At 37.3% G+C, this 27,967-nt stretch overlaps 1 protein-coding gene across 1 annotated transcript; it reads left to right on the top strand.

The window, feature by feature from the left end:
- The first annotated feature begins 179 nt into the window (after window positions 1–179).
- Window positions 180–27,583, top strand: parvaa (parvin, alpha a). The gene is made up of 13 exons (XM_067501651.1): window positions 180–428; window positions 6,516–6,605; window positions 7,296–7,366; window positions 8,249–8,351; window positions 8,549–8,689; window positions 18,573–18,688; window positions 18,913–18,971; window positions 21,520–21,539; window positions 21,634–21,695; window positions 22,097–22,165; window positions 23,006–23,107; window positions 25,989–26,061; window positions 26,752–27,583. Exons 1-13 carry the CDS (start codon window positions 290–292, stop codon window positions 26,826–26,828), a joined length of 1,122 nt encoding a protein of 373 aa, XP_067357752.1. The 5' UTR covers window positions 180–289; the 3' UTR covers window positions 26,829–27,583.
- Window positions 27,584–27,967: the final 384 nt, after the last annotated feature.

Below are 27,967 nucleotides of genomic sequence, written 5' to 3'. Positions count from 1 at the left end.
GGAACAGCAGCTGTGCCTCTTGAGCCGTGGCCATGTTAAGCAGAAGCTCGCTCCTACTTTTCCCGCGGTCCACCTCCTGCCTGCTCTGCGGTCCTCCTCCGCAGGGGAGGGGCCACTCATCCCAGCCGCCTCCATGGAGAAAAGCTCTGGAATTCCGTTTCCGCTTTGGGGAGTGGACAGTAACTTTTTTTTTTTTTTTTTTTTACTTGACCTCCCAACCAACTTTAATTTCCACGTCAACTCGGACAGTTTTGTATTAATTGTCCCGGATTAAATCATCGTCTCGACGATGGCTTCGTCGCCCCAGAAGTCTCCGTCGTCTCCGAAATCACCGACGACACCCAAATCTCCGTCTTCCAGAAAGAAAGATGATTCTTTCTTGGGAAAACTTGGTGGAACTTTGGCGAGAAGGAAAAAGGCTAAAGAAGGTAAACAGCTAATTTAGCAACATACCGAGCACGAAACTGCTACGAATGTTGTTTGAGTCCTGTTTAAACAAGTGAAGATAAAATAACGGAGTTCTAACATTTCACAGCAGCGACACAGTGTAACTTTAGCAGCAATGCGTAAAAACCCAGCACTACTCCTACGCAGTCTCTTTTAGGAAATCTAATAGGTTTAGGTCATATTTATGCTTTAATTCAGCTTTGAACATACTTTTACCACAACAACAAGAACAAAAAACAACTAAACAAAAACAAACAAAACGCCGTAAACCGCAGCGTTTGGCCGCTTGTGCGTAATTTCATGCCTGCGGGTTGTGTTTCTGTATCCTGTCTCCATGTAAGGTATTGAATCCGCTACTACAGTAATAAGGGAGGAATGAGGCATGAGCAAACACAGGCTCAGACTTGAGGCAGTAGGCTGGGTCCACCAACCGCCTCCCTGTTTCCCAAAGGCAGAAATGATGTTTCTAATGAGGACAGGACAGGTTTATTTCCAGAGGTCAGAGGTCAGGGTCAGACTCACAACAGCAGCTCAAGAGAATCCACTGCCTTACTTATGAACAGTTCAGTATGCATCACCTTCCTGCATAATTTATTTTAGTTTATATACCTTGCAATGTTGGAATACCGTGAAAGCATATTTTTTAAATAATGCCCAGTTCAGTTCATAACCATTCAGCGTTGCTTTTGGAAATACAGGCAGTTTCACTGAGGCTGACATTCTCTGTTAAAGGCCAGGATTTATCATGGAATGAGAAAGGCCTCTTTTAATCGGATGATTGCTTTGTGTCATTCAGGATACTGTTGCACAGCTGAGCCCCATTTTATGTTGTCTTTGTCCACAGGACATGCATGCAATCACATTATATTCATGCTGGCTCATGTTCTCTACGTACACATACACACACTCTGAGTGCAGTGTGTAGGATGTCTGCAGTGGGTTCCATGATTTGATGGAAAACGTGGGCTGGTCACTCTTATGTTGATCATTGATTAAATTTAAGTCCTTGTGACGTTTATTGCAGTTCCTGGGTGTGCTGGGGAGAGAGGGGCTGCAAGCTTGAGCAGGAGTAACAGCGGGATGAAAGAAAGGAAAAAAGAAAAAGGTGGTAAAGGGAAAACCCTTTTTAGATGAAGAGAGGATGGTACGAAAAGAGGTCAGGGGGTTGGAGAGGATCTGCGAGGGCTGTATAATATTCCAAGCAGACAGACATCACAAATGTGTGGATATAGTGTAAACAGAAAAGACAGCACATAAAATAGGAGAGGTAACATATAATTCTGTATCCTGTGTGAAAATAGATCAAAAATATTTCTATCAGGGGAAAGGTTTTATATTGAAGATTTGTGAGCTCAGCCTCTGGAGGATGAGCTGCAGGGAAGAAAGCTGGTCTTGCTAGCCAGGAGAGGATGCTTGAAAGTGGGGGACGGAGACAAACAGACATGGGCTGTGGAGCGCTCTGCCCTCCAGGTAGGACATAACACGAGCATGCATTGTTGTTGACGTGTACGCATCGCACAGGAGACATGTTACTGAAGGATTTATGTGTTGACATGCCATTTTATTGTTACCTTATTAAAGCAAGTGCATAGATACAAATTCTTATTTAATGACACTGGCCGGAAAGAGGAGCGATGCACAGCCTGGAGACTGGGAATGTGATTCCTCCTCAGCCTTACACTCAAATCTAAACACATACAATGAACGGAAACATACAAAAAGGTAAGCAGATGTCTCTTTTTCACAGTGGAAATCATACAAAGAATTTTAGTAGATTTGCCAGTATGAAAACACAGCTGGTAAGGAAGCTGACTGGATCCCACCTAACCCAGGTGAAAACTACAGCAGTGTCAGATTGTGCTAATTGTTAAGGTGTTACTGTAAAGCAGCTATACTCCCATATGAGTATGTAAATTGGCAGCTCCTGGCAGGAGCTTTAAAAGGTTTTTAACTCCACTTTATGCTCTCTATTCATCTCTATTCATCAACAGTTTTATTATTTTCCTTCTTCCTTTGGTTGCCTTACTGTTCTTAGGGAAGTCCTAATTTTATTCTCCCAAGGTATGTTCACAGATATGATTTTTTTATGATCAGAATATGTGGGAATGACCCTAACCCTTTCTGTGAAGTAGTCTGAATCTTAAACAAGTAAATAAAAGGAAAAACACTAACAAATTGCTTTTGATTTAACAGAATATTTTAAATAAATAACACAGGCCAAACCCAACAATGGAGTGACAACTTTTCTCTGATTAAAATAGGCTAAATGACTGAATATAAGATTGAAGATATTTTATGGTAATGTGAACTTAACAATAGTTTCAAATATCACTATAATACAATTATTTATGGACTTGACTAACAAATTTGTTGGCTGTGCCATATCATATTGTCATATATGCTGCCTGGCCTAATATTTAATTGGACTGCCTTTGGCTTTGATTACATGGTATCAGTCCGCTGAGCTTATGCATTGTGATAGCATGTATTTCCATTCAGAGTTGTATTCATTTTTTACTAAGACTTTGTATTAATGACGAAAGAGTCAGATTACTGTTTAAAATATTCTCCAGCACATCCCATTGTTTCTCAGTGGGGTTAAAGTGGCCAATCCATGTGTGAAAATAGTGTTGCATGCCGGATGAATCCTGGCTTTGACATCTTAATATGCCTGTGCCAACAGAGACAAAAAAACTCCATTGGTGGAAAAAACCCTGGTCATTTAGTATTAGTATAGTACAAAAAAACTAACCCTATCACTGCCACTAACCCCATCTCCCTAGTGTGAGAACGAGAGAAAACAGTTGAAAGAAAATGGCAGTTCCCACCTACAGCTTCAATACTAATTACATGTTATGTACAAGGCAGCGATAGTGAGGAGTAACACTATTTACAGAATATACAATAACTACACAAAAACAAGCTAACTAACTCTCATTCAAAAACATTCACAGAAAATACAGCTCAAAAGGAACAGCAAATACATCACATACCTACAAAAGTATTAGAATGACAAGGTTCATTTGTTTTTGCTATACACTGACGACAATTCGGGTTACGATCAAAAGACGGATATGAGATCAAAGTTTACAATTTAAATTTTTTTTTAATAGCAGTTTCAGGCCATTATATCCAAATTATTAAGAAATGTCTGAGTAGCGAAGCAGTGGTTGTATCCATGACACAGTTATGGAGGAAGGATGGGGTTTATATGACAGCACAGACACTGTGACTGCATTTACATACACATAATTAACCAGGTTACTTGGCAAAATCTTATTTCTTGGGTAATCGGGGAGTGGAGTTTACATGTACTTAACAAACCTGGATATCCGCTATCACATGCAGCAGATGAATAATAGATTTTTTTCCCTCTCGTGTAAGACTTATTTTGGAAGCATGGCTCACAGTTAGTTACATACTGAAAGAAAACATTGCTTTCTGACATTATTTTTTATTTTTTTGGTTCAGGGGGAGAGAGTAAAGGAGGGGCACAGCTGATACACAGCACAACTATCACAATTAAAAAAAAATCTGCAGCAGAAAATGACTTATTTAGACTTCTACGACACTTGGGTTAAATTTTCAGTCAATTTCAGGCAAACTTGATTTAAAAATGAGCCTTTCACTCCGCTTGCCTGTCTGGTTTAGTTTTGCAGACGCACTGTTGGAGAAAGCTAATTGGAAATCGATTGGATTTATACATTTAAGAAAAATTTGCATTCTTCTGGAGAAATCTACCTGTGGAAACCAGGTTTCATATTTATTTCATATTTTCATGACAGTTAAGAATTCAGTTTTCCAGAGAAAATTAACTGTAGCCTGTTGACTTAAGTGCATGCAAATGCACTTAGTGACAGGATGGGATATGAAAGATTTGACTAAAATTGTAAAAATCATCTCTATCAACTGATATGAAAACTTTCTTGAACTTCTTTCTTGATCTTGAACTGGTAAAAATATAACCAAAGTTATTTGCAATCTTAGATTAATCTATGTATATCTATAAATCTTGTATCAGGTTCTTGCTCTAAAATGTGAACACTTTATTGAAAGTAGTATCTTGCATTCTTTCAAAGCTGAATTTATTTATATTCAATTGTTTTTAGTTACAATTCTTGAAATGCATGTCCTTGTTTCTCCAGTACGGCTTCAATCATACTTGCATGTTTTCCCATCTTGTCTTATAACTAAATTAAGCTGCATAGAAATTGTCTCTCTAATTCTATAATGCCAGTCCCCTTTATCTTTACTGGGTTGAAGTGTTTGAAAGTAAACCAATCTGATTACTGAGAATATTTTTCCTCTTGCACCTCAAAAGTGGAATTCCCCATTAATAGCACAAGAACAAACTTTCCCTTTTCAGTGCTTTCTGGGTTTTTACTGCTTCAACTTAAAAACTGAAAAAAATATAATCAGTTTTCCTTTTTATATGTTTGGCAGTTTAAATAGTTTTATCACAATAGTAAAATGTAAAGTAAACGCTGTCATTATTGAGATGTTTATCTGTGACATGATTAAATGTGGTGCAGTAGAAGCATTGCATAATCTCAGTTACACAAATATATCTATAGTTTGCTAATAGCACTCAACAATGGTCAGCACAGGAATGTGTTGCTTCTCATCCATTTTTTATTTAAAGGAGGAAAAATTTATTTGTCTCAAATGTTTTGGCCATTATAATATTATCTATTATGTATGTTATAATATTTACTTTTTGCAAGGTCTCCTAAAGACATCTTTACTGACATAGAGTGTGGTCTGTGTAACATAGCTATTTCTGTGGGGTCATCATTTGGTTGACCTTTCTGCATGTTAGTGTTTTCATTGATTTCCATAGTAACATAACTGGAGAGCAATGGCACTGGCATTATTGACTCTACCTGTTGTTCTCACTGATATTTCTCATTACTTTCATTTTGTGCAAATAAACTGCATACACAAAAGCAGAGCCTAATGTGTTCATGCTGTGCAAGAACCAAGACTGTGCTTTTTTTAGTGCCAGAAAAAAATTAAAGAGAGTACAACGGATCATTTATCTAAATGACAGGTGTAGTGGTGGTGGTGGTTGTATCAGTGGAGTTGGGGGGGTAGATATCACACTGGAAAATTCTTGTGTGTGTTTATGTGTTCTTGGAGACATACAACAGTGCTCATGGTGTTGATTAAAAGGATGTTGTGCCAGTGAAGGCAGAAGAAAAATGCACAGGATGTTCACTCCATGCTCTCAGCACACACACACACACACACACACACACACACACACACACACACACACAGATCGGCAGTGATCAAATCTCCTCAGGTATCTGACACACTGAGAAGAATGGCATGCTGGGCTTCTACAAGGCCTGCTGAGTAGCAGGAAGCAGCACCGGTCTGTGTTTTTCTGACGTCAAGTGGCTCTCGATGGAGGGTCTGCTAATGGCTGTTTCTGAAATCCAGAGAACATTTAAGGATCTGTCAAAACTACTGCTTACTAATTGTTACCTAAAGAGTTGTTGTCCCTGTGTGACAGCTGATCTGAACTGTATGTTTAAAAAAAAAAGCAGTATTCAGATCATCAAGAGTAAATCTTAGGAAGGTGTGTACCATAGCCATGAGATCTGTGATAATGCATTGTTGACTTTTGTTGGTTAATTTTTGTTATCACCTCCACTGTAGACAGTTTAAATATTTATCAACCAGAAAAAACCTAGCAAATATTAACACCTTCCAGATTTTAAATCTGCGGCTGATGGTTTTTATTTTTTGTTCTGAATAAAATGACACATGTGAAGACATCGCTTTAGGCTCCAGAAACATACAACAAAACACATAAACATTTTTCACAATTTTATGACTTTGACAGTTTATTACTTGATTAAAAAATAATAATTCCCACAATAATTAATGGTGAATAAACACGTCGGTCCCAGATTTTTGATACCCAGCAGTGCCCAGCTGTTCCAGGAAATTACTGAGCCTTTTCTAAAAATGAAATTACACTGCGTGATTTGATATTAAAGGTTTACAGTGCCTATCAAAAATATTCACCCCTGTTGAATCATTATGCTTCTTTCTCACAGTGTCTGAGCTTCAAGAAGAAGGGATGAACGCCATCAACCTTCCTCTCAGCCCTTCCCACTATGAGCTTGACCCTGAAGACACAATGCTTGGTAAATGGCTATCCACTCAGTCCTTGTTACACACAATTGTTAAGGTTATGAAATAGGAAACAAAGGAAACTGTGTAGAAATATGGAGAAGTTCTCAGTCATTTGGGTCAAGGTTATGTATATTTTTGTATTGCAGTTGCTTATGCATAGCACTTTGGTACTTATTTCATGGATACTTTAAAACTTTAAATTTTGGGTCCTAACCCATTTTAAAACGAGAGGATAAATGTTCACTTCAGTAAAAAGCTGTTGCAGTCTAATGCCCTACATTCAGAGATTGTAGCATTGTCCAAAACACATGGTTGAAACACATTCAGTATCACTTTATAACTTGTACTGTATTTAGCAAAAATGATGGCATATGTTGTCTAATGCATGCATTCATATTTTTATTACAAAGTTTGACCTGCTGTCCACATTGGTGTTGACGATGCAGTGGCGATTAATGCATGTGTACTTTTCCACTCTTAACTGTTATGTTCCTCTGTAAAAACACTGCACTGTATGTCTAATTAAGTCACTTGTTTTTGCATTTAGTATTGATTATTCAATATGTACCTGAAATAAAAACCCTGTTTAGGAATTAATACTGGTAGATGCCTTTTGATTTTTTATGAGCTGTGCTTGTCTTTTGTATTTAAAAAAGCTCTACCTCCTCAATTCTAATCTTTATCCTGCTTCTCCTTGTCAGAGGAGAATGAAGTTCGCACCATGGTGGACCCCAACTCCAAGAATGACCGCAAGCTGCAGGAGCTCATGAAGGTAAAGTTGGAATTTAAACCAACTTGCTGAATTTGATAAGAAGTATTACTTTGTTGAATATTATTGTATTTCAAAGTAAGGCATACAGTAACTAAGTAAAGATAAAGCCAGTAATCAGTGGGAAAAGTATGAGTCAGTCTTCATTTTAGATTTAGTGAGTCATCCAGAACAGCTTATCTTGCATGTTGTACTATTATACTTTAAAATGTGATGTGGTAGCAAGATACTGAAGTCAAACAATATAAGATCTTTACTGTGAGGCCATGAAAGGCCTCAGTCTGGGACAATGATTTGTGTCCCAGCAGGACAGTTATGCTCAGCATATAACCTAATCACTGTTCTGGCTTAAAAAAGTCTGAGTCCTTGAGTCACCCAGCAAAACCTCAGTCAAAATTTCCAATGAAATCTGTGAAATAACAAAAAGCTAGAGGTCCACAGAGATTTTAGTTGGTCCAGGGCATAGTACATTTCCAACACACAGCAGAAAAAACCCACAAAATGTAAATGTAAAATTAGGGGCATCCCTCCTCTATATCAATGTATTATTCTTAAACAAAACTCATCATCATAGGATTATCATTAGTTTTTTGACAAAGTTAGAATTAAACTGTGGTAAAAGGCTTTTTATTTATTTATTTTTTTTACTGCTCACACAAGCTCACAAACCTTGTATAACTCAGCAAGATCAAGACCTTTGTGAACACTTTTTGAAGGGCTCTTTCACTACTTGTGCGTGTTTTTAGCATGTTGTTATATTGGTTTTTTGGTTGTATTTTTAATTTATTTTGATCTGTTTTTTTGCAAGTTGAAATAACTTTATATAACTTTCGAGATAATATAGTTCACAGCTAAAGTGATCTTTCTCTTATTCTGCCCCTGTAGGTGTTGATTGACTGGATAAATGATGTTCTGGTTGGGGAGAGGATTATTGTAAAAGATCTGGCTGAAGATCTGTATGATGGACAGGTTCTGCAAAAACTATTTGGTGAGCAAATGTACCATACACGTGGACCACTGAGAACTGAGGCTAATATGTACCAGTTGCATTGCTATTATTTGTCAAGGTGACACAAAACATTACTCCACCTTGTACAAAAAGTTTCTTCAGAGATTAAATAAAACTGTTTATAAATAATCAGCGATTATTAATTTGTGTCTTTGTGTGTCTCATTTGTGCTGTAGAAAAGCTTGAAGGTGAGAAACTAAATGTGGCTGAGGTGACCCAGTCGGAGATCGCTCAGAAACAGAAGCTGCAGACTGTTTTAGAACGCATCAACGATTCACTCAAACTCTCCACCAGAAGCACTCGCTGGAACGTCGACTGTAAGGAACATTTCTGATATTTCTGCTGTTATTTTAGGCTATGATCCATATGTGTTACCATTTCACATTCACATATTTTTCCCTAACACATTTTTTTGTATTCAGGTACTGTTCTCTGCTGCTGTCACTCAGCTTCTCTAAAGAGAGCATTGAGTTTTAGTCCTGTACTGTGTCACTGTGTACTGTCTGTCTTCTAGAAAGCTGAAAGGCTTTGACATTACAGAACACAGTTCCGTTGAGGTCCATTACATTGTGAAGTCAATGAAACGAAGTAGTGCTATACAGTTGATATATCCATTAAATAAATTTATGTTATTGAAAATAATTGAAATTATGTTATTGATATCTTTTAAGATGAAGAACCAACTGCCCCTTGTCATTTGAACGACTATGGTGAGGCATATTATGCTGCTTAGTAGTTTCTTTCTCACTTAGAAATGGCACCCAACTTGTCTTGGAGGACAATTGGGTATCTGCAGCCACTTAATAAAAACAGTAGATAAAAATAACTATTTTCCGGATGGTCAAGTACAAAAATTGAAAGACAAATATTTAACAAGAGATTTTGTGCAGGGATAGGTTCTGATAGCTGCTTCCAGTTTGGATCCAGTTCCAAGCTGAAAAAATACCAGGATTTGTAAAACTGAGAGATGAAACGTATTTATTTGTTAATTCCTTTAATTTTATTTCATTTGTGGTATTTTGACGAGTGCCTCACCTTAGCCTACCTGAGAGTTCACCTTCAGTTAACATAATTTTCTGATTTATAGAAAATATCAGTGGTCTGTTTAATTGATATTCACTGAACACCTTTGTCCCTCACAGAAAAGGGGGGGGGAACCAATTGGATTCTGGATTCTAAAATTTAGTCGAATCCCATCCCTACTCTTTTGTCCTTTTGCCTGGCCAGCGACAAAGTAATATAGAGTAAAACTGGCTAATGAAGTTAGCCTATGACATTAAGTACAACAGTTTTGTTCTTCTAGCCAGCCAGTTGTGGTCCCAGTCTGATTACTAAGAAAGAAAACAAAATGATTGAAGAGCCCCCACACTCTCTGAAACTTAAAGTAAAGTGTCTTTTATCCATTGAATATAAGAGGGAAGTGTGGGAGATTTCCAATTGGTCACTATTAGTCTCCTGGCCAAAAAGTTGAGAAAAGCTAGGGCATCCTTTTCATCTATAGAGAGGGAGGGAGATGACATAAAAACCCCAAGTAGGGCGCTGATGGTCTCTGGCCTTTTCTACTACTACTGTTGTTGATAAAGAAGTAAAAACTTGGGTTTAATATATGTATAAAGAGGAGCAAAGTCAAAACATGTGGATGAGATTTGCTGGGGATTGTAGGCATCAGTTCCACAGAGGTGTGACACCGCTCTAGATCTTAGACAACTGAGCTTTTCTGAGGTAAGTGCGGTGTATCTTATCTTACATTGTATGAGGCTGTGCTTCGTAGAAGACTTATGGGGATGCCTAAGAATTCCTCCCCAAGGTTCCTCTGAAATAACCTCCCCAAAATCTTCTTCCCATAGAGATTTTAAAGAATTTAAGGGCCTCATGCGTAAAGTAATTATTTGAATGTAAAAATATGAGATAGCGTCCCTAAGAGAAGGAGCCAGTTCTAGGTAACCATCAAGTGCTGTGCCCTCTGGGTAATAAGGAATTGTGGGTAACATGTTATGGACAAAGCTAGGCACCTTTAGATATCTAAAAAAAATTATACTTGGGTAGGGAGAACTAATCAGAGAGTTGTTGGAATTATGTAAAAATGTGATCCAAAGAAGCCTTTAAACTGGACCCAAATCTGATAAGAAATTATAAAAATTGCATTTTTAGTGTAGGGTGAGGTAGGACAACGAATAGGAGAATATAGTAGGGCCTTTACGGGACACAGGATGGGAGGAATTTGCCTCCATACCCAGACAGGCTAGGGGAGAGTCAAGAGTATTGAGCTGAAGCCAGTAATTTAATATCCTAAAATTAGCAGCTCAATAATAGAATCTAAAGCTGGGCAAAGCCATCCCATCTAGGGGATTCGGTCTTTGTAAACACTGTTTATGCAATCTGGGAACCTTTTTGTTCCATATGAATTCCAAAATCAGGCTGTCTATCTTGCTGTAATAGATAGGAAAACGATGTGAGAATATTAATTTTAATACAGTTAATCCACACAACCAGAGATAAATTGAGTACAGAACAACGCTCACAGTCCACTTGGATTTAAGACAGCATGCAGACAGAATTAGCTTTGTATAGGTCAACAAGTTTAAGTGTGACCTGTATGCCAAGATAAGTGAAACTGTGGTGGGTGATTTTAAAGTGAGAAATCTTGAGTGGCTACACACATCTTGATGGGGATTATGTCACTCTTGCTCAGGTTCAGTTTGTACCCAGATATCTTGGGAAGATAGCCAAATTCAATAGACTTATTATACATGTCTAATCTTAGAAGTTTGCGTTTAAATTTTTTCCAAAACTCAGATGTATAGCCATCTGGTCAAGGGCTCTCACCGCTTTGTAGAGACGATATGACTACATTAAGTTTAGCACCTAAAATGGATCTCTCCAGATTATAAGCCATAGGCTCCAATGCTTTATTAATTTCCAGACGGTCAAAGGTTGTGCCTGATTTTGAGAGATTAGATGTTAAGATGCCTGACGGATTTGGTGTGCCAGAAGTTTAATGTTCAACAAAAATGAATCTTGACTGTATTATGAGTTTGATTTTAAAATATCCAGTTCAGACTGCAAGGAGAGGCGTTCCATATGAATGTGAGGGGGCGGAGAGCTGATATACAAATTGTCGAGCTGAGATACAAATTGTGTCAAACTGGACAATTTTTGTTCCCTAAGTTTTCTCATTTCTAGTGTTAGAGATGAGTTCTGCTTTAATATATTATTTTAAGGTTTCCTACAGAACATAGGCAGATACATCTGGAGTTTTATTTAGGCTCATGAAAAAGTCAATCTGTTGCGAAATGAAATTTACAAAATCATGGAGGTTAGAGCATGATCGGATATGATAAAATCATTGTATTTACAATTAGATACTGAGGTAAGAAGTAAAGTCAGGGAAAATTGAAATTTTTTTGCTCTCTTAGAGAAGGGGAGATGATCCATTGGCCCGAAAGAGGATTTGGTTTCTAAGCTGGAACAGGCTGACTCGGAAGACAAATGGATGTGAGGGGATCCCCATCTCTAGATCTGGGGCACAGGGTATGATGGGGCTGGCCCAGGACAGGCTTATCATCTAGCCCAAATAGATCCTGAAGAAACTGCACCATAAACTCAGTGAGGCGGGGGCCCTCTGATCCCCATAGGAGATGAGTCTGCTTTCAAGAGGTGCCCACGCTGCAGGGATTTTTCTCCTAAAAGCTTGCGATATGATGGGGTCAAATTTGGTTATAATATTGGAGGGCATCTCATTAATCATCTGTTTCATGTTAAGTAGCAGAGCCTGGTTAGCATCCGGGGTTGGCTGGTCATCCGTGTTCGGCTCAGGAGACAGTTGGAATCTCCTGGGACCTGGTTTCAAAGCATTGGTTTTCCTTCGCCCTCCAATTGAGTTTTATCAGGAACAACCTGGAATAGCAATAGATGTATAGTAACGATATGCTGGAGTAAAAAATTGGCGGGATGAGGTGGATTGGTGCAGTTACCAAAAAAAGGTAACGTTTACATTGCTAAGGAGCTGCTGCAAAACACGTCTTACATCCTGAGTACTCAGCCGGCCTTTTGACTGTTCTAATACATGTATGACTAAAAGCATCAGTATCTGTTTTCTAGTTAGATGTTGAATGATGATCAAAGTCCAAACATATTGAGTTTACTATTACAACCCCAATTCCAAAAATTGAGATGTGTAAAACATAAAATAAAACAAATTGCAATGATTTGCAAATATCACCAACCCATATTTTAGTCATAATGGAACACAAACAACAAATCAGATGTTGAAACTGAGACATTTTAACAATTAATGGAAAATATCTGTTCTCTTGTATATAAATTTGGCTAACTAAGTGAAGATCAAAAAAAAGCACATTAAAAAGTATTGAAACTGGCCTGCAGGGAAGGACACCGCCAAGGTGGAAGATAAATTGACTGAATAAATATTATCATCAGCGAACAAATTTATATAAGAGTCACCAGCAATGTTGTTAACATAAATTTAAAAAAAAAGTTGGACCCAATATGGATCCCTAGCGGGAACACCTTTAGATTGGGACACAGGATCTGAGAAAAGACCTTAACCCTAACTGACTGAAAACAGCCATAACAGTAACTTCTGACTGACAGCTCTTCAAAATCCTATATCTCGGGGTCTGTTCAGCAATATAGAGTGATCCACAAAATCAAATGCCTCAGCAACAAATACATTACACAATACTGTTTCCTGTCTATGTCACATATGACATGATTTATGACTTTCAGAGAGACAGAACTAACACAACTATGTTCTAATCTAATACCGGACTGCACAGGGTTAAGGATATTGTGGGTCTCCAGGTGGTGTATAAGCTGTTTGTTGACCAGTTTCTCAAATATTTTGGCGAGGCAGGGTAGAATGGGCTATAACAATTTAGATCTGAATTGTCACCTCCTTTTAAAGATATGGGTGACTGCAGCTAATTTCCAGTCCTGGGGAAACACGCAAGATTGTAGAGAGAGGTTGAACAAGCAGGAGATGGGGGGCTGCAATGACATGAGCTGCTGCCTTTAGAAAGAAAGGGTCTATTGCATTCAGTCCATCAGATTTGTGAATGTCCAAATAAAGCAATTCTGCAAGATCCTCAGACTCCAGTAATGGCTGGAAAGAAAACAGAGGGAATTCCAGGGTAGATGAATGAGCGGCAGGTATCGGAATTTTGTTGCCCTCATAGACACAACCAGTTCTAACAAAGTGCCTGTTAAAAATTTCCACCATTTTGTTGGTAACAACAACGTCGTCAGATTTAATTAAGTGTAGGCAGATGGGAAGGTCATTGGCAAGTAGTTGTTGTTTGAAAAAGCTTTTTTTGCGTCTCTAATTGAGTACATTTATTTCTAATTGTCAGGTATGACTGACAGTCTGATGTTTATTAGAGGTTTTAGCTTTATGCCAAAGACAGTGTTTCTGTCAAATAAGCTCAGACACGTCACAGTTAAACCAGGGTTAAGCATACCCCAATTCAGGTCCCCTAACACGGTAAACTCAGAAGGAGTATGAGGGATAATCAGTTCACTTAGAGCAGGCAAAGTACAGGCAGGAGCAGAGGGTGGCCCATAACAACCAGCATCAGTAAGGGAAAAATTCTTTGCTAAATTGATTTTTAGAAGAATTAACACAAACTGTTTAGAAACTGAATTGGATTTAATGATAGAGCACTGCAAATTATTCTTACAATAGACAGCGACTCCTCCGCCCTTGGAGCTTCTGTCCTAACGAAAAATGTTATTGCCAGGAATGACAACAGCAGAGCTGGGAATGGACATGTTGAGCCAAGACTCAGAGATGACTAAAATATCAGGATTTGTGAATATATGCAGCCAGTTTGGCAACTTTTTGGGGAGGAGGCTACATATATTTAAATGCATTAAGTTGCAACGTTGCAGAAGTACGTTGGAGTTTTTGGTGAGCAAGCAGTATTCTGGACCAGGATTGGTTCCGACATTCACTGATAAACAACAGTACGACAGTATAACAGTATGAATTATAAAGTACTACTGCCTAAACAGTGAAATATTGAGTTCCTTTTTAGTAACAGTATCAGATATTATGGCCAAGGAATAATGGAGAGAGATTGAAAAATTGTCTTGTAGAGCCATAATACTGGATATGCGGACCAGAAACAAAAAGTCACCAGTGAGTATAAATGGAGAAAGCTGTATGCTGTCTACCAATGACCATCCAATTGAGCATGTTCCCCTTCCAGGGGGAAGAGGAATAAACACTGTTGCATTGGAGGCTTTGCAGTCATTCAGAATACCACCTAACACATAAAAGAGCATTTCATTTATGAGCAAAGTTATTTAAAGACAGACATTTAAAGACAGGTAATCTAATATTTTCCATGAAATGGTAAAATATCTGTTTCAACATCGTATATGTTGTTTATTTTCTATTGTGAAAAAAATATATGGGGTGATGAGATTTGCACATCATTTTATTCTGATTTAATTTTCTTCTCAAAGTTTTTTGGAATTAGGGTTGTACATAAAACAGAATAGATAAAATGTTGGCATTTTTACTTGAAAATAGGACTTTAACTATTAAAATCACTAATGAATGAACAGTGGATTAATCAGATAACAATTATAACACTGGATTTTAATTATATGTAACTTTTACTATCTCATATAGGAAAAAAACAAGCAAAACTTTAATTTTTCTCATCATTCATAGAATATTGACTACATGCCAAATTGTTTGAAGACCCCCATTTAGATAATTTATATCTGAATCTACTGAATTTCTTAGGATTGTTTTACTATTCTTCCTAAGCTGTAAGATTTCAGATTGAGAACAATGGCAAATGTAGGTGTAGATGTCAATAGAGCTGTCTACCTCTTCTTTGATGCCACTATTTTATTTGGCAGAGGGAATAATAATAATTACTGTCAGGCTCCAACACACTGCATTTTGCTTATGTCATTAGCTGTTACATAAAAAATATGTGAGATATAAGAGAAAGGGAGAGGAAGGAGAAAGTGGATTTTAAAGAGCAAATTTACTGTACGAGTAAGGTAGAAAATTAGATGACATGATAGAGCCACAGAGAAAAAAGCTTTTTGATGAGGAACAAAATTGATTTAGTGAGAATAGTGCATTACAGAAGCGCCATATCAAATGAATTGAAACCAAATAATATGACATTCTTAAATGCACCTCTGGTAAAAGTTTGTCCTTGAAAATCTATTCGTAAGAGATGTCTCCAAACTCCTAAAGAGCACAGTGAATAAAGTGGAATGTAATTGATTTTGCTGTCCTTTTATTTGTGGAGCTTTCTTTTAATCAATTCACTTTTGTTTGTCCCTACTTTAATCTCCCATCCAGAGGCCATAGAAAAACACTTGTTCCTGATGTAACTTATTAGGATCCTCTTATGCAGTGAGGATCTAATAGGATTTATAAAGGTTTTTAGCTTCCTCTCTGTAGACACTCCTTGGGGCTTAGTGGTATTGGGTTTTGCTGCAGAAGTCCCTGGATTCGAATCCCACCCCACTAGGTGTGGCCCTGCCCAGCCACTAAGGGCTTGGGAATAATGGGAGGGTTGTGGATGGAAGGGCATCCGGTGTAAAAACTCAACTCATGCCAAATCAACATGCGGAACATGTACTGGTGTGGTGACCTGTAAGAAAGTGACCAGAAAGTTTAGAAATTCATTGCATGTCACTTTCAAAACAATAAACGAATAGACGGTCTGCACATTTATGAGATGATGTGAACTCAAAGCTATAGTGCTTCAAGTACAAATGATTGTAGTGTAGAGTTTGCTGAAAGCAGTATGTGTTTGATGAGAAATGGGGAGACTGGTTAGGGTTGGAGTAACTGTAAGACTGGCGTCAGGTTAAGCATCATAACACTCATAATATTAGCTGCTTATTTTTATTAGTCTGACTGTAGGAACGCCAAACATGAGTCTCTTTTGAGCAACTTTTTTACCTCCTACTTCAAAGTAGGTACACTCTTAGGAGAATAGGAACCATATTACATTTGGTTCTTTTATATTATTACATTACATATTTAAGTTGATCGGCCAAACTGGGCCAATACATGGTATATAGGAGTGTAAACGCTGTAATTTACATGCTAGGACTGCTGCTTTTTGATATTTGTTTAGGGGAAAAAGTATCCATTTAAATTAAGATGTGGTCGGTTTATCCAATCTGAGTCTGTTTATAAATTTGACATCTTCTGTACCGTGACACCAGAGTGCTATTAAGATCACTGACTTGTTTTGCGTCTGTGTCTTATGGAGAACAGGCATGCATTGATGGTGTTTGAGGATCAATTCTGTTATAACTTTCTTCCTAGGAATGTTGCTTTATTTAGCTTTAATAGTGTGTTTGTGTTTTTTTGTTTTTTTTCTCATGCAAGAAATTTCCCATTCAGATTTAGAAAATGTGGTCAGTGTGCAGCCTAGCTCCTGAGTTTGTCCAGGTACAAACAAAGAGATGGAGAGTTCTAAAATGGCCAGAAATGAGTCCAGATCTGAATCCCATAGAACACCTGTGGAGAGATCTCAAAACAGCAGTTAGGAGAAGGCATCCTTCAAATCTGAATGACCTGGAGCAGTTTGCCAAGAAGAGTGGTCCAAAATGTCAGTAGAGTGGTGTAAGAAACTCATTCATGGTTACGAGAGGTGATTGATTTCAGCAATTTTTTCCAAATGGGAAATAAAAATCTTTTTTTGTTCTTATATTCCAATGCAAACAAAATAAAATAAACATGAGTACCAAAACATTTGCAAATGCAACTATTTTCTGAGAGAAGGGTTGCATTTTCTCAGAATTTCACAGAATTGCACGGGTGCCGATATTTTTGGCCATGACTGTAGGTGTTCAGGGATTTTTGTCTTCAAGGCTGAGCTAAATGAACTGCATCGATGCAGGTCTTTTTCTTTATGCTGCCTGTGTGATTGAGTTTCACCTTTTAAATTCTATCATTCTATTTGACAGTATTAAAAATGCTTGTAAATCAAATTTCTTTTCACCTCTATTGTTTATTGCCTCAAATGGTTCAAAAATAGGAAGTCAATGCAGGGTGGTGCAACCGGTATTTTAAAGGACCCTCATCACCTTGCTGGTATACCAGGATGTTAATGGTCTTAATGGCTTGTGTAGTGATATTCTTGATAACCGTGATGTAATCTATACACTTGCATGTGTAACCCACCACATATTACATAATCAAATTATGAGGGCAAGGCGATATGGGGAAACAAATTTTAAGGTCAATTTTTTAAATAGTTTTAGCCACAGAAATTCAGTAAATTGTAGTGTAGTGACTTTTGTGTTTCAGTTTTGTCCTATTTTAAACATATCTATATATTTATATAATAATATTAGGCATGTTAAGATATCAATCTATAATAAATGTTTATTTTTATTTTCCATGGGAAATCAGCACTGTTGATGCTGACTCTATACAATTCCACAAACACATCACTGTTACTTTTTTTCTTTTCACAAAAATGTTGCTTCAAGGCAACTTTTGGTATCTTGTGTTTGTAGTTTTCATTCAAAGGATGTGACCTTGCCCCTTAAAAGTTTTCATTCTCAAGTTTTGGAAGGTTGAAAAATAACAGAAATATGTGGCTTGTTATTAGGCAGCCCAGTACCCGGAGGAAAGTATTCACATAGAGATTTCTTTGAAAATACAAAAGATATTTATAAAACGTTTAGAAAGAGCAGTAATTGTGTGACATGTCTACATATAAATTGCAGATAATACAGTTTTTGTCTCTTTTAAATTAAAGATTAATTTTTTTAAATATTGATTGTGCTAATGCGGATGTACTTAATATTGTCACAATTACAGTACTGTACTTAAGTCTTAGCCCACCATTGGATTTGTTTGGCAATGCTATGTTGACCATATATGCTTACCAGCTATTTTATTAGCCACAAAGTTCAACTGAATGTTGAAATATTCAGTCCGCCAATCGCATTTCTACTGTACAGAACTGGCTCAACTTGACACAACTCTAAGACTTTTTTTTTTTTTTGCTTTTCCTTTAAGCCAAAGTTGTATATAGTAACAAAGCAAGGCGAGTAAAGTACAGTACAATTATTACGAGTTGAGCCAATTTGAGCTGGTACCTGAGGGTACACAATACTGTATGTCAAATACTTGCATATTTTACATGATCTGTAACAAAGATTTTATTATTTTCCATATAGCGGTCCATGCTAAGAGTATTGTTGCCATCCTGCATCTACTGGTGGCGCTGTCACAACATTTTAGAGCTCCAATCAGATTGCCTGACCACGTTTCGATTCTAGTAGTGGTTGTCCAGGTGGGTGTTACATTATCTTGGGCCTTTTAGTATTCAAATACAGTATACTTTTCTTACTTACAAAAGTTCTCATCTTTGAGACTGTTTTTTATAACATCAATCTCCACTTCTGTGAATTTATTTTTTTTCCGCTTTTGTAGCCACCTGCTTTTTTTTCTGTCTCATTTTCAGTAGCAAGGAAAAAAAGTCACACGTTTACATTCTATCTTCCCTTTATTTTTTAGAAAAGAGAGGGCATTCTTCAATCCAGACAAGTTCAAGAGGAAATCACTGGAAACACAGAGTAAGTATGCTCCACTACCTGAGTCATTTTAACATCTTACGGCATGTGTAGCATTTAGATGCACTGCTGACAGATATTGATGCTGGTGGAACTGTCTGCAAAAAATTATACTATATTAACAAAAGTCTTGGTGGAACAAATGCTTTAACATATCTGTTAAATATATTTTCTTAAATAAAGATAACCTGTTTCCCCGATGGTAACGAGGTGGATTTACCTCAACCAAACTAGTCAAATAGGAAATACAAAGTGTTATGTGTGCAGTTTACTGGTTAATGACCTTGGGGTATCAGTGTTCAAAGTTCAAATTCTTTTAATCTGCTGGTGAGCAGGAAAATGACTGAACTTGCATTTGGTCTACACTGGGACAGGGTATTTACAGCCAATTTTGCAGAGACCAAAACTCAACAAGAGACATAATTTCAGTGGAAGCTACTTTGCAAAATAAGCATTGTTTCTGCATTTGTTGGAGTCTATGGATCTGGGAACTTAAATGACTCCTTATGACAAATGTCTCATTAATGTTTGGACTTTATATTAGTAACATTACTGCACCTAAAATAAACAATTTTCTAAACTAAATATATTTTCAAAATCCCCATATAGACACTAAAACCACCAATGAACTCCATCTACTCAACGTTTAATGTCTGTCAAATCTCTTACACATAAGCGCTCCAGAGGGTATCTGGAGAATCAGGTCTAGATATTCTCCAAACTGCTCTGTCACATCTGTAGCGCACATCAGAAGAGTCTGTGTGAGGCGCATTATTATTTATTAGGAAACACTTGGTTTAATCTGGGCAAGGGTGGTGCATGGACAGAGTGTAAGGGCCAGGATATAATGCAAAAGTATGCTGGAGAAATTGCAGTTCGCAAGATTATATTCAACCATATGTTGTAATGTTCCTTAAATTTGCCTAACAATGTCAGTGCCTTCCTTTAAAGACAGGAGTTTACAAATTCCATTGCCTCTCCAGTCACCCATTGTTGTCGTTGTCTTTGTGCAAATGAGTGTCCTTTGCCTGTCGGGTGTTTGTATTTGTCTACTTTCATGGCAGTCACAGGATATAAATGTCATTATTTGCCCACTCGCTTAAGTTAAATTCAATACATTATCTGCTCAATTAAAACATGCTCAATTGGATATCAGGTATTATCTAGACTTTGTACTAGGGAGTTGGCTAGGTAAAATCTGCACAATGTCAGGACTAACTGATTCACACATAAACATATATGGCCCTGTGATGTTGGAAAGTGACTTCATTAACCTGCAGCCTGGATTAGCTGGTTTGTTTGTGTGGTGGACCTTTTTTTGTTTCCTGAAAAACATTAAAACACCATCAGCCAGACACACCACTGGGTGACATGTTTCCTTAATCCAAAACACTTGTTTAAGATATTACAAATTGCCCCAAATGGTGTAAATTGCCAATCAAAGAATAATTAAACAATTTATTAATCTATGAAGTTGTTAGATGTTACCTCACATAATGCATCGATCGATGTATAACAAGAGTATTGAGTTTGTATAACAGCTCTAGTCACGTCTGTCATTAGAAATTGCAACAGTGGAAGGACCAAACACCTTGAATATCTTCTGCCAACAAGACTGTGCAGCTCACTGTGATAGATTAGATAGATTTTATTGACTTCTATAAGAAACATTATTCAATTATTAACTGTTAACTTTTGTATTTCTTCAAGAGATGTGATGCACCCTTAAGAATTAGAAAATATGACAAAAACATCTCTCTCTCTCTCTCTCTCTCCCAGACACACATACATTTTTTTTTTTTTTTTTGCCATAAGGCTGTCCTGCAGCCTGACAGCAGCAACGAGGGAGATAACAGCAGTCCACACAAACACACTTTGTCATGCTAGATAGATGCACTGCTAATAACACACACAGTCATAGTGTAAATATGGTTATTACCATAGTACTAGGGCCATTTCCTAGACCTGCCTCTCTTGCCATCACAGATTACAACATGTGTTTGTGCGCACACGCTTGCCATTTCTTGCTGGCCTGCCCATTGCGATATCTCTTCCTCGGGGATGCTTATGCCGCACTGTTCCCTATCCTCCACAACCACCTGACCCTTTTCCAATAACACCATCCTCCAAAGTGCTCACATTGTAATAATAGACAGGGAAGGCCCTCCATTCCCATAGAAGCCCTCCATGGACAAAAAGGAACTACTTCATTGTGTTAATACCCAACAGTGCTTTTGTGCTGTGGAAATGATTGCATTGTGCTATAGTATGTGGTTATTGTGAGTGTCCCACTGATGATACCTTGCTTATTTGGATATTTTTAATCAAATTATGATACCCCTAGCTACATTATTGTATTGTCATTTGTCTGACATAATCCCTCCATTCGCTACATTCCTCTGTGATTGAAATAGAAGCAGCCCTTGTTATTGCTGCTTGTATGGACATTCAAGTGTGAAATTGTCAATAAGCAGAAAAAGCCTTTGATTTATGTATTTGACATATTTTGACCCTCTTTTCTCTCTTTTTTTCTCCTCTTTCTTCGTCCCAGGGCTTTCTCTGGCAGACATGGTATGTTCTTTTCCATTTGTGGTTCGGCTATTAGGAGACTCGTTGTTGCCTTTTCCTTATTTTATTTACTAATTGGCTTCCACATTCTCCACAGAACGTGATGCTTTCGACACCCTATTCGACCATGCTCCAGATAAACTGAATGTTGTCAAAAAGGTACAGTGGAACACCATCGTATAGAAAATGGAGAGCAAGGGTTATAACATGCATACCTGAACAGATTGTTGTGATGTAGCTGTTATTTGAAGTGAAAATATTCTATGAGATTAGTTTTTTATGTTACTGCAATTTTCAAAAGTCTTGTATTCAGAAATCTCTGCTTTTAAAACTGTGTAATTGCTATCAGGAAGCATGCCTCTGTTTTTTCCTATTAGTTGGAGATGAGCTTTTGATTGATTTGTTAGCAGCTAGATAGCCAAATGTAGTTACTGGACATAAACATTCAATTCTATAGAATGAAACCTCACTTTATCGTGTTTTTTTATATCTTTGTTTATGAATACTTTTCTAAATGCTACATAGTTTTGGTACAGATATTTGTTTGTGTGTTTTCTCAGACGTTGATCACATTTGTGAACAAACACCTGAACAAGCTCAACCTTGAGGTGTCTGAACTAGACACACAGGTATGTGCCTCTTTCTCTTTTACTTCTAGTGATTATATTTAAGCTTAAAAAAATTAAAGTGTTGTTCATCTGTTAAGATGACTGTGATAAACAAAAGTAATACAAACTTCTGTTTGTCATGTAGTAGTCATTAAATGCCAATGGAAAAATCTCATTGTGTTTTTGTTGAGTGAACATGGAAGGTGCTGACTCGTGGGTTGGTAGACAAAACAAAGTAACTCCTATGACACTCCATACCATTTTGCCATGTCATAAAAATTAAGCAGTGACTTTAATTCTTGTCACATTTTATGTGCCTCTTTAAAGCTTTGGATCTGGTTGGCTTTTCCTTTTCCTCAAGCTGATACTGTGAAAATATAATTATATAACTAGATAATCTAATGTTAACCTCAGTAATTTTTGTGTGTGGAGCATTACAGTAACACAAGCAGCTGTCACAAATTACAAACAGGAATGGTAACATTAACATTTCAACCTATGAATATTTGATGCCATGTTGTCAAAAATATCAGCATATATCAGCAATAGCATTTTCTACAGTTTATCTCTAGCTACACTCACACTTACAGATGCCATTCCTCACTTTGTTTTTATAACATTACCTTCCCTTTTCTATTTGCATTTGTTGTCAGTCTACACTTTTAGGGTTATTATGCAGCCCTCATCAATGCAGGAAAAATTGGTTTTGTGAAACAGAAATAGAAAATGTACACACTCAAGTCATGTCTCTCATTTCCAATCCGTTCAGATTTTTCAACATTTTTTGTAAATCACTGTCAGTCATAAAATACTCACCTGCATAACAGCTTATCTGTTTGTCTGACTGCACTGCTGTTTCAGTTTGCAGATGGTGTTTATCTGGTGTTGCTGATGGGGCTGCTGGAGGGATACTTTGTGCCACTCTACAACTTTTATCTCACGCCAGAAATTTTTGACCAAAAGGTAAAGTGTGATTATTCTTCAGGAAACTAATACATGAATACTTGTAAAAATCTGTATTTTGAATGTCGGTCAGTCACTGCCTGCTGGGATTAAAGGTGGATCTAACTAGTTCCAGACTTCTCAATGTGCATCTCTTGTCTATTAGTGGATTAAGACAGTGACCTTGATTTACAGTTTAAAAAAAGAGTCTCAGTTTATTACTTGAACATAATACACTGTAACTGAATTTAATTGTATACAATGTTAATTGTATTTCTACATGATATTGTTTCACTGCAGAGATACAGTAATTCCTTTATCTTGCTCTCAGTTATGTTAGCTCTCTTCACCTAAGAAACAACTAAAGTGCTGACTCAACATGCGGACAATGATCTGGTGTGGTGACCCTAAACTCACGGGATAAGCCGAAAAGACAAAAAATAAAAATAATAATGAATTTAAAATTTTTTTATAAAAGTGACCACACAGTTTTAAATGTATCTTAATTTTTTTTTTTAATTGATTGGCTTCGCTGTAATTGATAACAAAAAGGCAACAGCCTATTGCCCTATTTTGGACCAGTGGGCATGAGAACTTGTAAGTGAGGACTCCAAACTGACAAATTCCATTTTTTCTTTTATTGATCCATTAGAAATAGGACTGTTGCGCATTTTTGGTCTTGACCTATAGTTTTAGCCAGGCCTCTATTTCTGAGGAGCCTCGTGCCCTCAAAGCCAGGACTCCTCTCTCAATAGCTTGATAAATGCCACCCGTTTTCCCTAGAGACCATTCAGTGCAGAGCTGTCTCTCCTCTCCATTGGCCTGTGTAGTATTACGGTATTCTGAACAGGCAATCTGCGTAGACACCACAGTACCCTTTTGTTTGGGTCTTGGCCAGCGGCCCTTGCCAAGCTGTGAAGCAGAATGGGCATCAGTGCTACAATGTACACAACTGCGCACGCACACACACACACACAGAGACACACGGACACTTCTGGCACAGAAGAACAAGCACCAGCCCCACAGCATCTGTAATCTCCTATTGCACAGGGAAACACTGGAGTGGCTTAGAGGCTCAGCTCTATTACTCTGTGTGTGTGCATTTGTGTGTGTGTGTCTGAGGGCCAAGAGGCCTATCAATGATGCACCAAGGGTGGGCTTTGAAAAGTAGCACAAGACATCAAGAAAGCAGTGCTGCACCTTTAAACTATGTCTGTCTCCTTCATTTGAATCGGTTTCCTTTTTTCTTGCATTTTTTCCTTGCTCCCTAGTTTTTGTTTCGTCATAGACATCAGCTAGTTTCCTCCACAGAACTGTATCTCTGCTGCATGTAATGCAGTGAGATGCAAATAATAGTTCACCTCTAAGTTGGCCACTTCTTTGTGTTCAGTTTATTCATCAGTTAATGCTGTATATAATATCGTAGCCATATGCACCCCCTCCCCCAAGAATGCATTAAATATACTTTTCTTATTAAGTTCTGTCATACTGTGATATTATCATGTTAATAACATACAAGTGTTATTTGTCTATGTACATGAAAAATTGAACTATTGATGACAGTATTACTAAAGCATTACTTAAGTATTACTTTAGTATTACAGTATTACTGTAGGTAAAAGCAGGTTTTCGGTGGCACTGGTAACTTGTATCCGTTGCTAAATGAGAGAACAGAGTGTTTGTGCAGCTGCTGAAGGCTTATGGTCTTATAGAACAGAGCAGTGTTGTGTTTGTCGACACAGGAAGCTGTGGTAACATGATTGAATTCATCCGGAGTGTATTGTGGGATTTAGAAACCAGTTTCGATGTTCTCTTATCAGCGAGATGTGTATGGTGCTGAATGACTTAAACTTTCCCTCTGTGCTTAGATGTGTGTTTCTTGTACAGTGCCCTCAAAAAGTATTGAAATGGCAACATCCTGTCATTTATTTTTGCTGTCCACTGAAGACATTTGGGTATAAGATCATGGATATGAGACAGAAGAATTCTGACTCTCAGCTTTTATTAGATTGTATTTACATTGTGAAAAAACACATAGCACCTTTTGTTTCATATGACCCAAATTGTGAGTGACAGGTGTTTCTTTTTACCCAGGTGTGTCCTGTGAGATTGATTTTCAAGCAATAAATGACTCTAAAAATGGCTGCTCTTAGTTTTAGCCTTGGATTCAACCTGTGAAGATTGTACCTGTTAAAAATGGGGAACAACTGGAGAGCTGTCTATATAAGAAAAGCGAGTCATTGTAATTCTGAGGAAAAAAAGGGAAACACAATCAAATCCTTTGCACAAACACTGATCATAGCCAAAGCAACATTTTGGAATGACCTGCAAAAATAGAAACTACTGTATTGTAACAAGTGGGTAAAGGAAAACAACAACAGCGGATGTCAGGAAGCATTGTGAGACCTGTGAAGAAAACACCCAAAACAATGGTCATTGACATCGCCAACAAGCTCCACAAAGCAGGGGTGAAGGTGGCACAATCCACCATCTGAGGTAAATACAGAAATACAGATGCCATACCACAAGATTCAAACCCCTCATTAGCAATTAGGACTGTGCTGTTAATCAAATGTTTCCCTTACTTACGATTGTGAAAACAAAATAATTAAAACAATCAATGTGCACCTTTTCATTATGTGATTATGCTTATGTTTTGTTGTAGAAATCGAGTGCACCCCTCTTCTTTAGAGTGGTGCGCTTTAATCCCTCACTGAAAGCTCCAACTCTCCCTCCCTCAGGCTGTGGCATGTTTAGTTCAGCCAAAGATTCTAAATATCAAGATGGTTCAAATAATGGTGACCTGAATTTTGAATATAATGATTTTGCACAGCAATGCTCCGTTTGGTTAGTCTTCTTTAGAGATGCATTGTGTCCTAACAGACTTGTTCCTGTGTCTCAGGTTCACAATGTGTCCTTCTCCTTTGAACTGATGCAAGATGGAGGTCTGGAGAGACCAAAGCCCCGTCCAGAGGGTATGTTACACATTTAATGTATTTATGGTTAGAACCTTTTCCTTTTTGGACCATACGTTATAAACTGTAACAAGAGAAACAAAGGGGAAAGCACAACATTAGACAGAAAGTAGGGTTTTTGTCAAAGTTAGTGAGATTCTAACTAAACCCACAGAGAATTGAATAGGCTGTTCTAAGGAGTGTTCTATCATCTATCAAGCGTTTCTGTTTTGGCTCATTCATTGTATTTTGATTTTGATTTTGATTTTTGATTAAGCCTTTCTGCTAAATATTTAATGCACTACCTGCTCAGCACAAAACAGTAAACAGACCCAGTGTTTGGTAGCTGATGAACATAGTGGAGCATTTACCAGCAGAGGAACCAGATTAAAACAGTTAAGAGGGTAAATATTGGATTTAGCCAGAAAGTCCAAATGAGTGCTAATGATTTTCTGTGTATGTTTAATGTGTAACTCTTAGCTAACACATTAGCCATAATAATTACAGTTTGCCCACTTTGGGGCAGTGTAAAGGAACAGGCAATTCATGGCAGCTTTAAGGAACAAATGAAGGAAGTGAATGAGACAATGCAACTGTGTGGCTCAACACAGTGCAGCCAAAGCATCCACACTCTTATCTAACTCTAAAGCATATCTGTACGTTGTTTTGTATATTTGTTTAAACTTATTTTTTTTTTGTTTTTAATATCAGATATAGTCAACTGTGACCTTAAATCAACACTGCGAGTCCTCTACAACCTCTTCACCAGGTACAGGAACGTAGACTGAGCAGCACGCATACCTTGAGGGAACACTTTTTAACATGGGCCACATGCTATAGCTTAACAAAGCTGTTTGTTTTTAAATGTGTTTTTCAGTTTTTATCTACTTATGTGTATCACATTTTTTACCTGATTAACAACGGACCCCATAGAAGGTTTTAATTCCTTGTGTTGCTTCATGATGTTTGACTTTTTCTTATAAATTGGATCGTACTCTACATTCCTATTGACATATGAACTAAATAAGATGAGTTGATGAGTCAGAGAGATCACTGTAAAATGATTTGGATCACCCTGACTACTCTTATTAGCACCGCTTCTAGATTAACACATATCTTTTTAAAAATTTCAGAAAAGAAAAGGTCTACATGTATTTATTGATCATTTTCATACAACGTTTTTCTGTGTTTCCTTTTGTGTATGTTATTTGTGTATGTTAAGTGTTTTCATTTCAACATGACAGCTTCCTAAACTTAATACCGGGGATGCAAGTGCTCCCCACTTGTCTTAATTGATTTTCTTTGATTTGACCAAAGCTTGCTTGTATTCACAGTGTAAAACATTATAAAGGCCTTATTCATTAGCCACCTGCCACTTGTATTCTATACTGTAATTCGTATCTTAATTTTAAAAAAGATACATCAGCAGTGTATAATCACACTGTTTGTGGTTTGATGCTTTATATACATCACAATTATAATACACACTCACTGCAAGAAAAATAAAATTTGACTCAATATATTAAATGTTTTAGCCAACAAATTGTGGTTGTGGTCTACTTTTAAGCCTCTTTCACTTCTTTCGAGAATAAATGCAGTGTCTGTGGTTAAGGCTACCGACACATTCTTTGTCATATATCTATTTATGTTTTAATACATTACATTCAATAAATCGTTCAGTCCTTGAATGCTGCTACATTTTTTTTGCCCCTCAAAGGAAGTGAAGAGGAATGCTTTTCAAACAAAACAAAAATTGGGGTCAGATTGGTTCCAATTGTGCTCACAAAGGATGACAAGTGAACCTTCTCAACAATTTTCTTCTCGTTAAATAGAAACAGATTGTTTGAAAAGCAACGTCGCAGCTTTCTGAATTGGATCTTACCCCAACATAGATTGAAATAGATAAGACAGTTACCAAATGGATGAA

The sequence above is a fragment of the Channa argus genome, chromosome 4 (assembly GCF_033026475.1).
Source record: "Channa argus isolate prfri chromosome 4, Channa argus male v1.0, whole genome shotgun sequence".
Lineage (NCBI taxonomy): Eukaryota > Metazoa > Chordata > Actinopteri > Anabantiformes > Channidae > Channa > Channa argus.
This window is presented reverse-complemented; position numbering and strand designations above follow the sequence as displayed.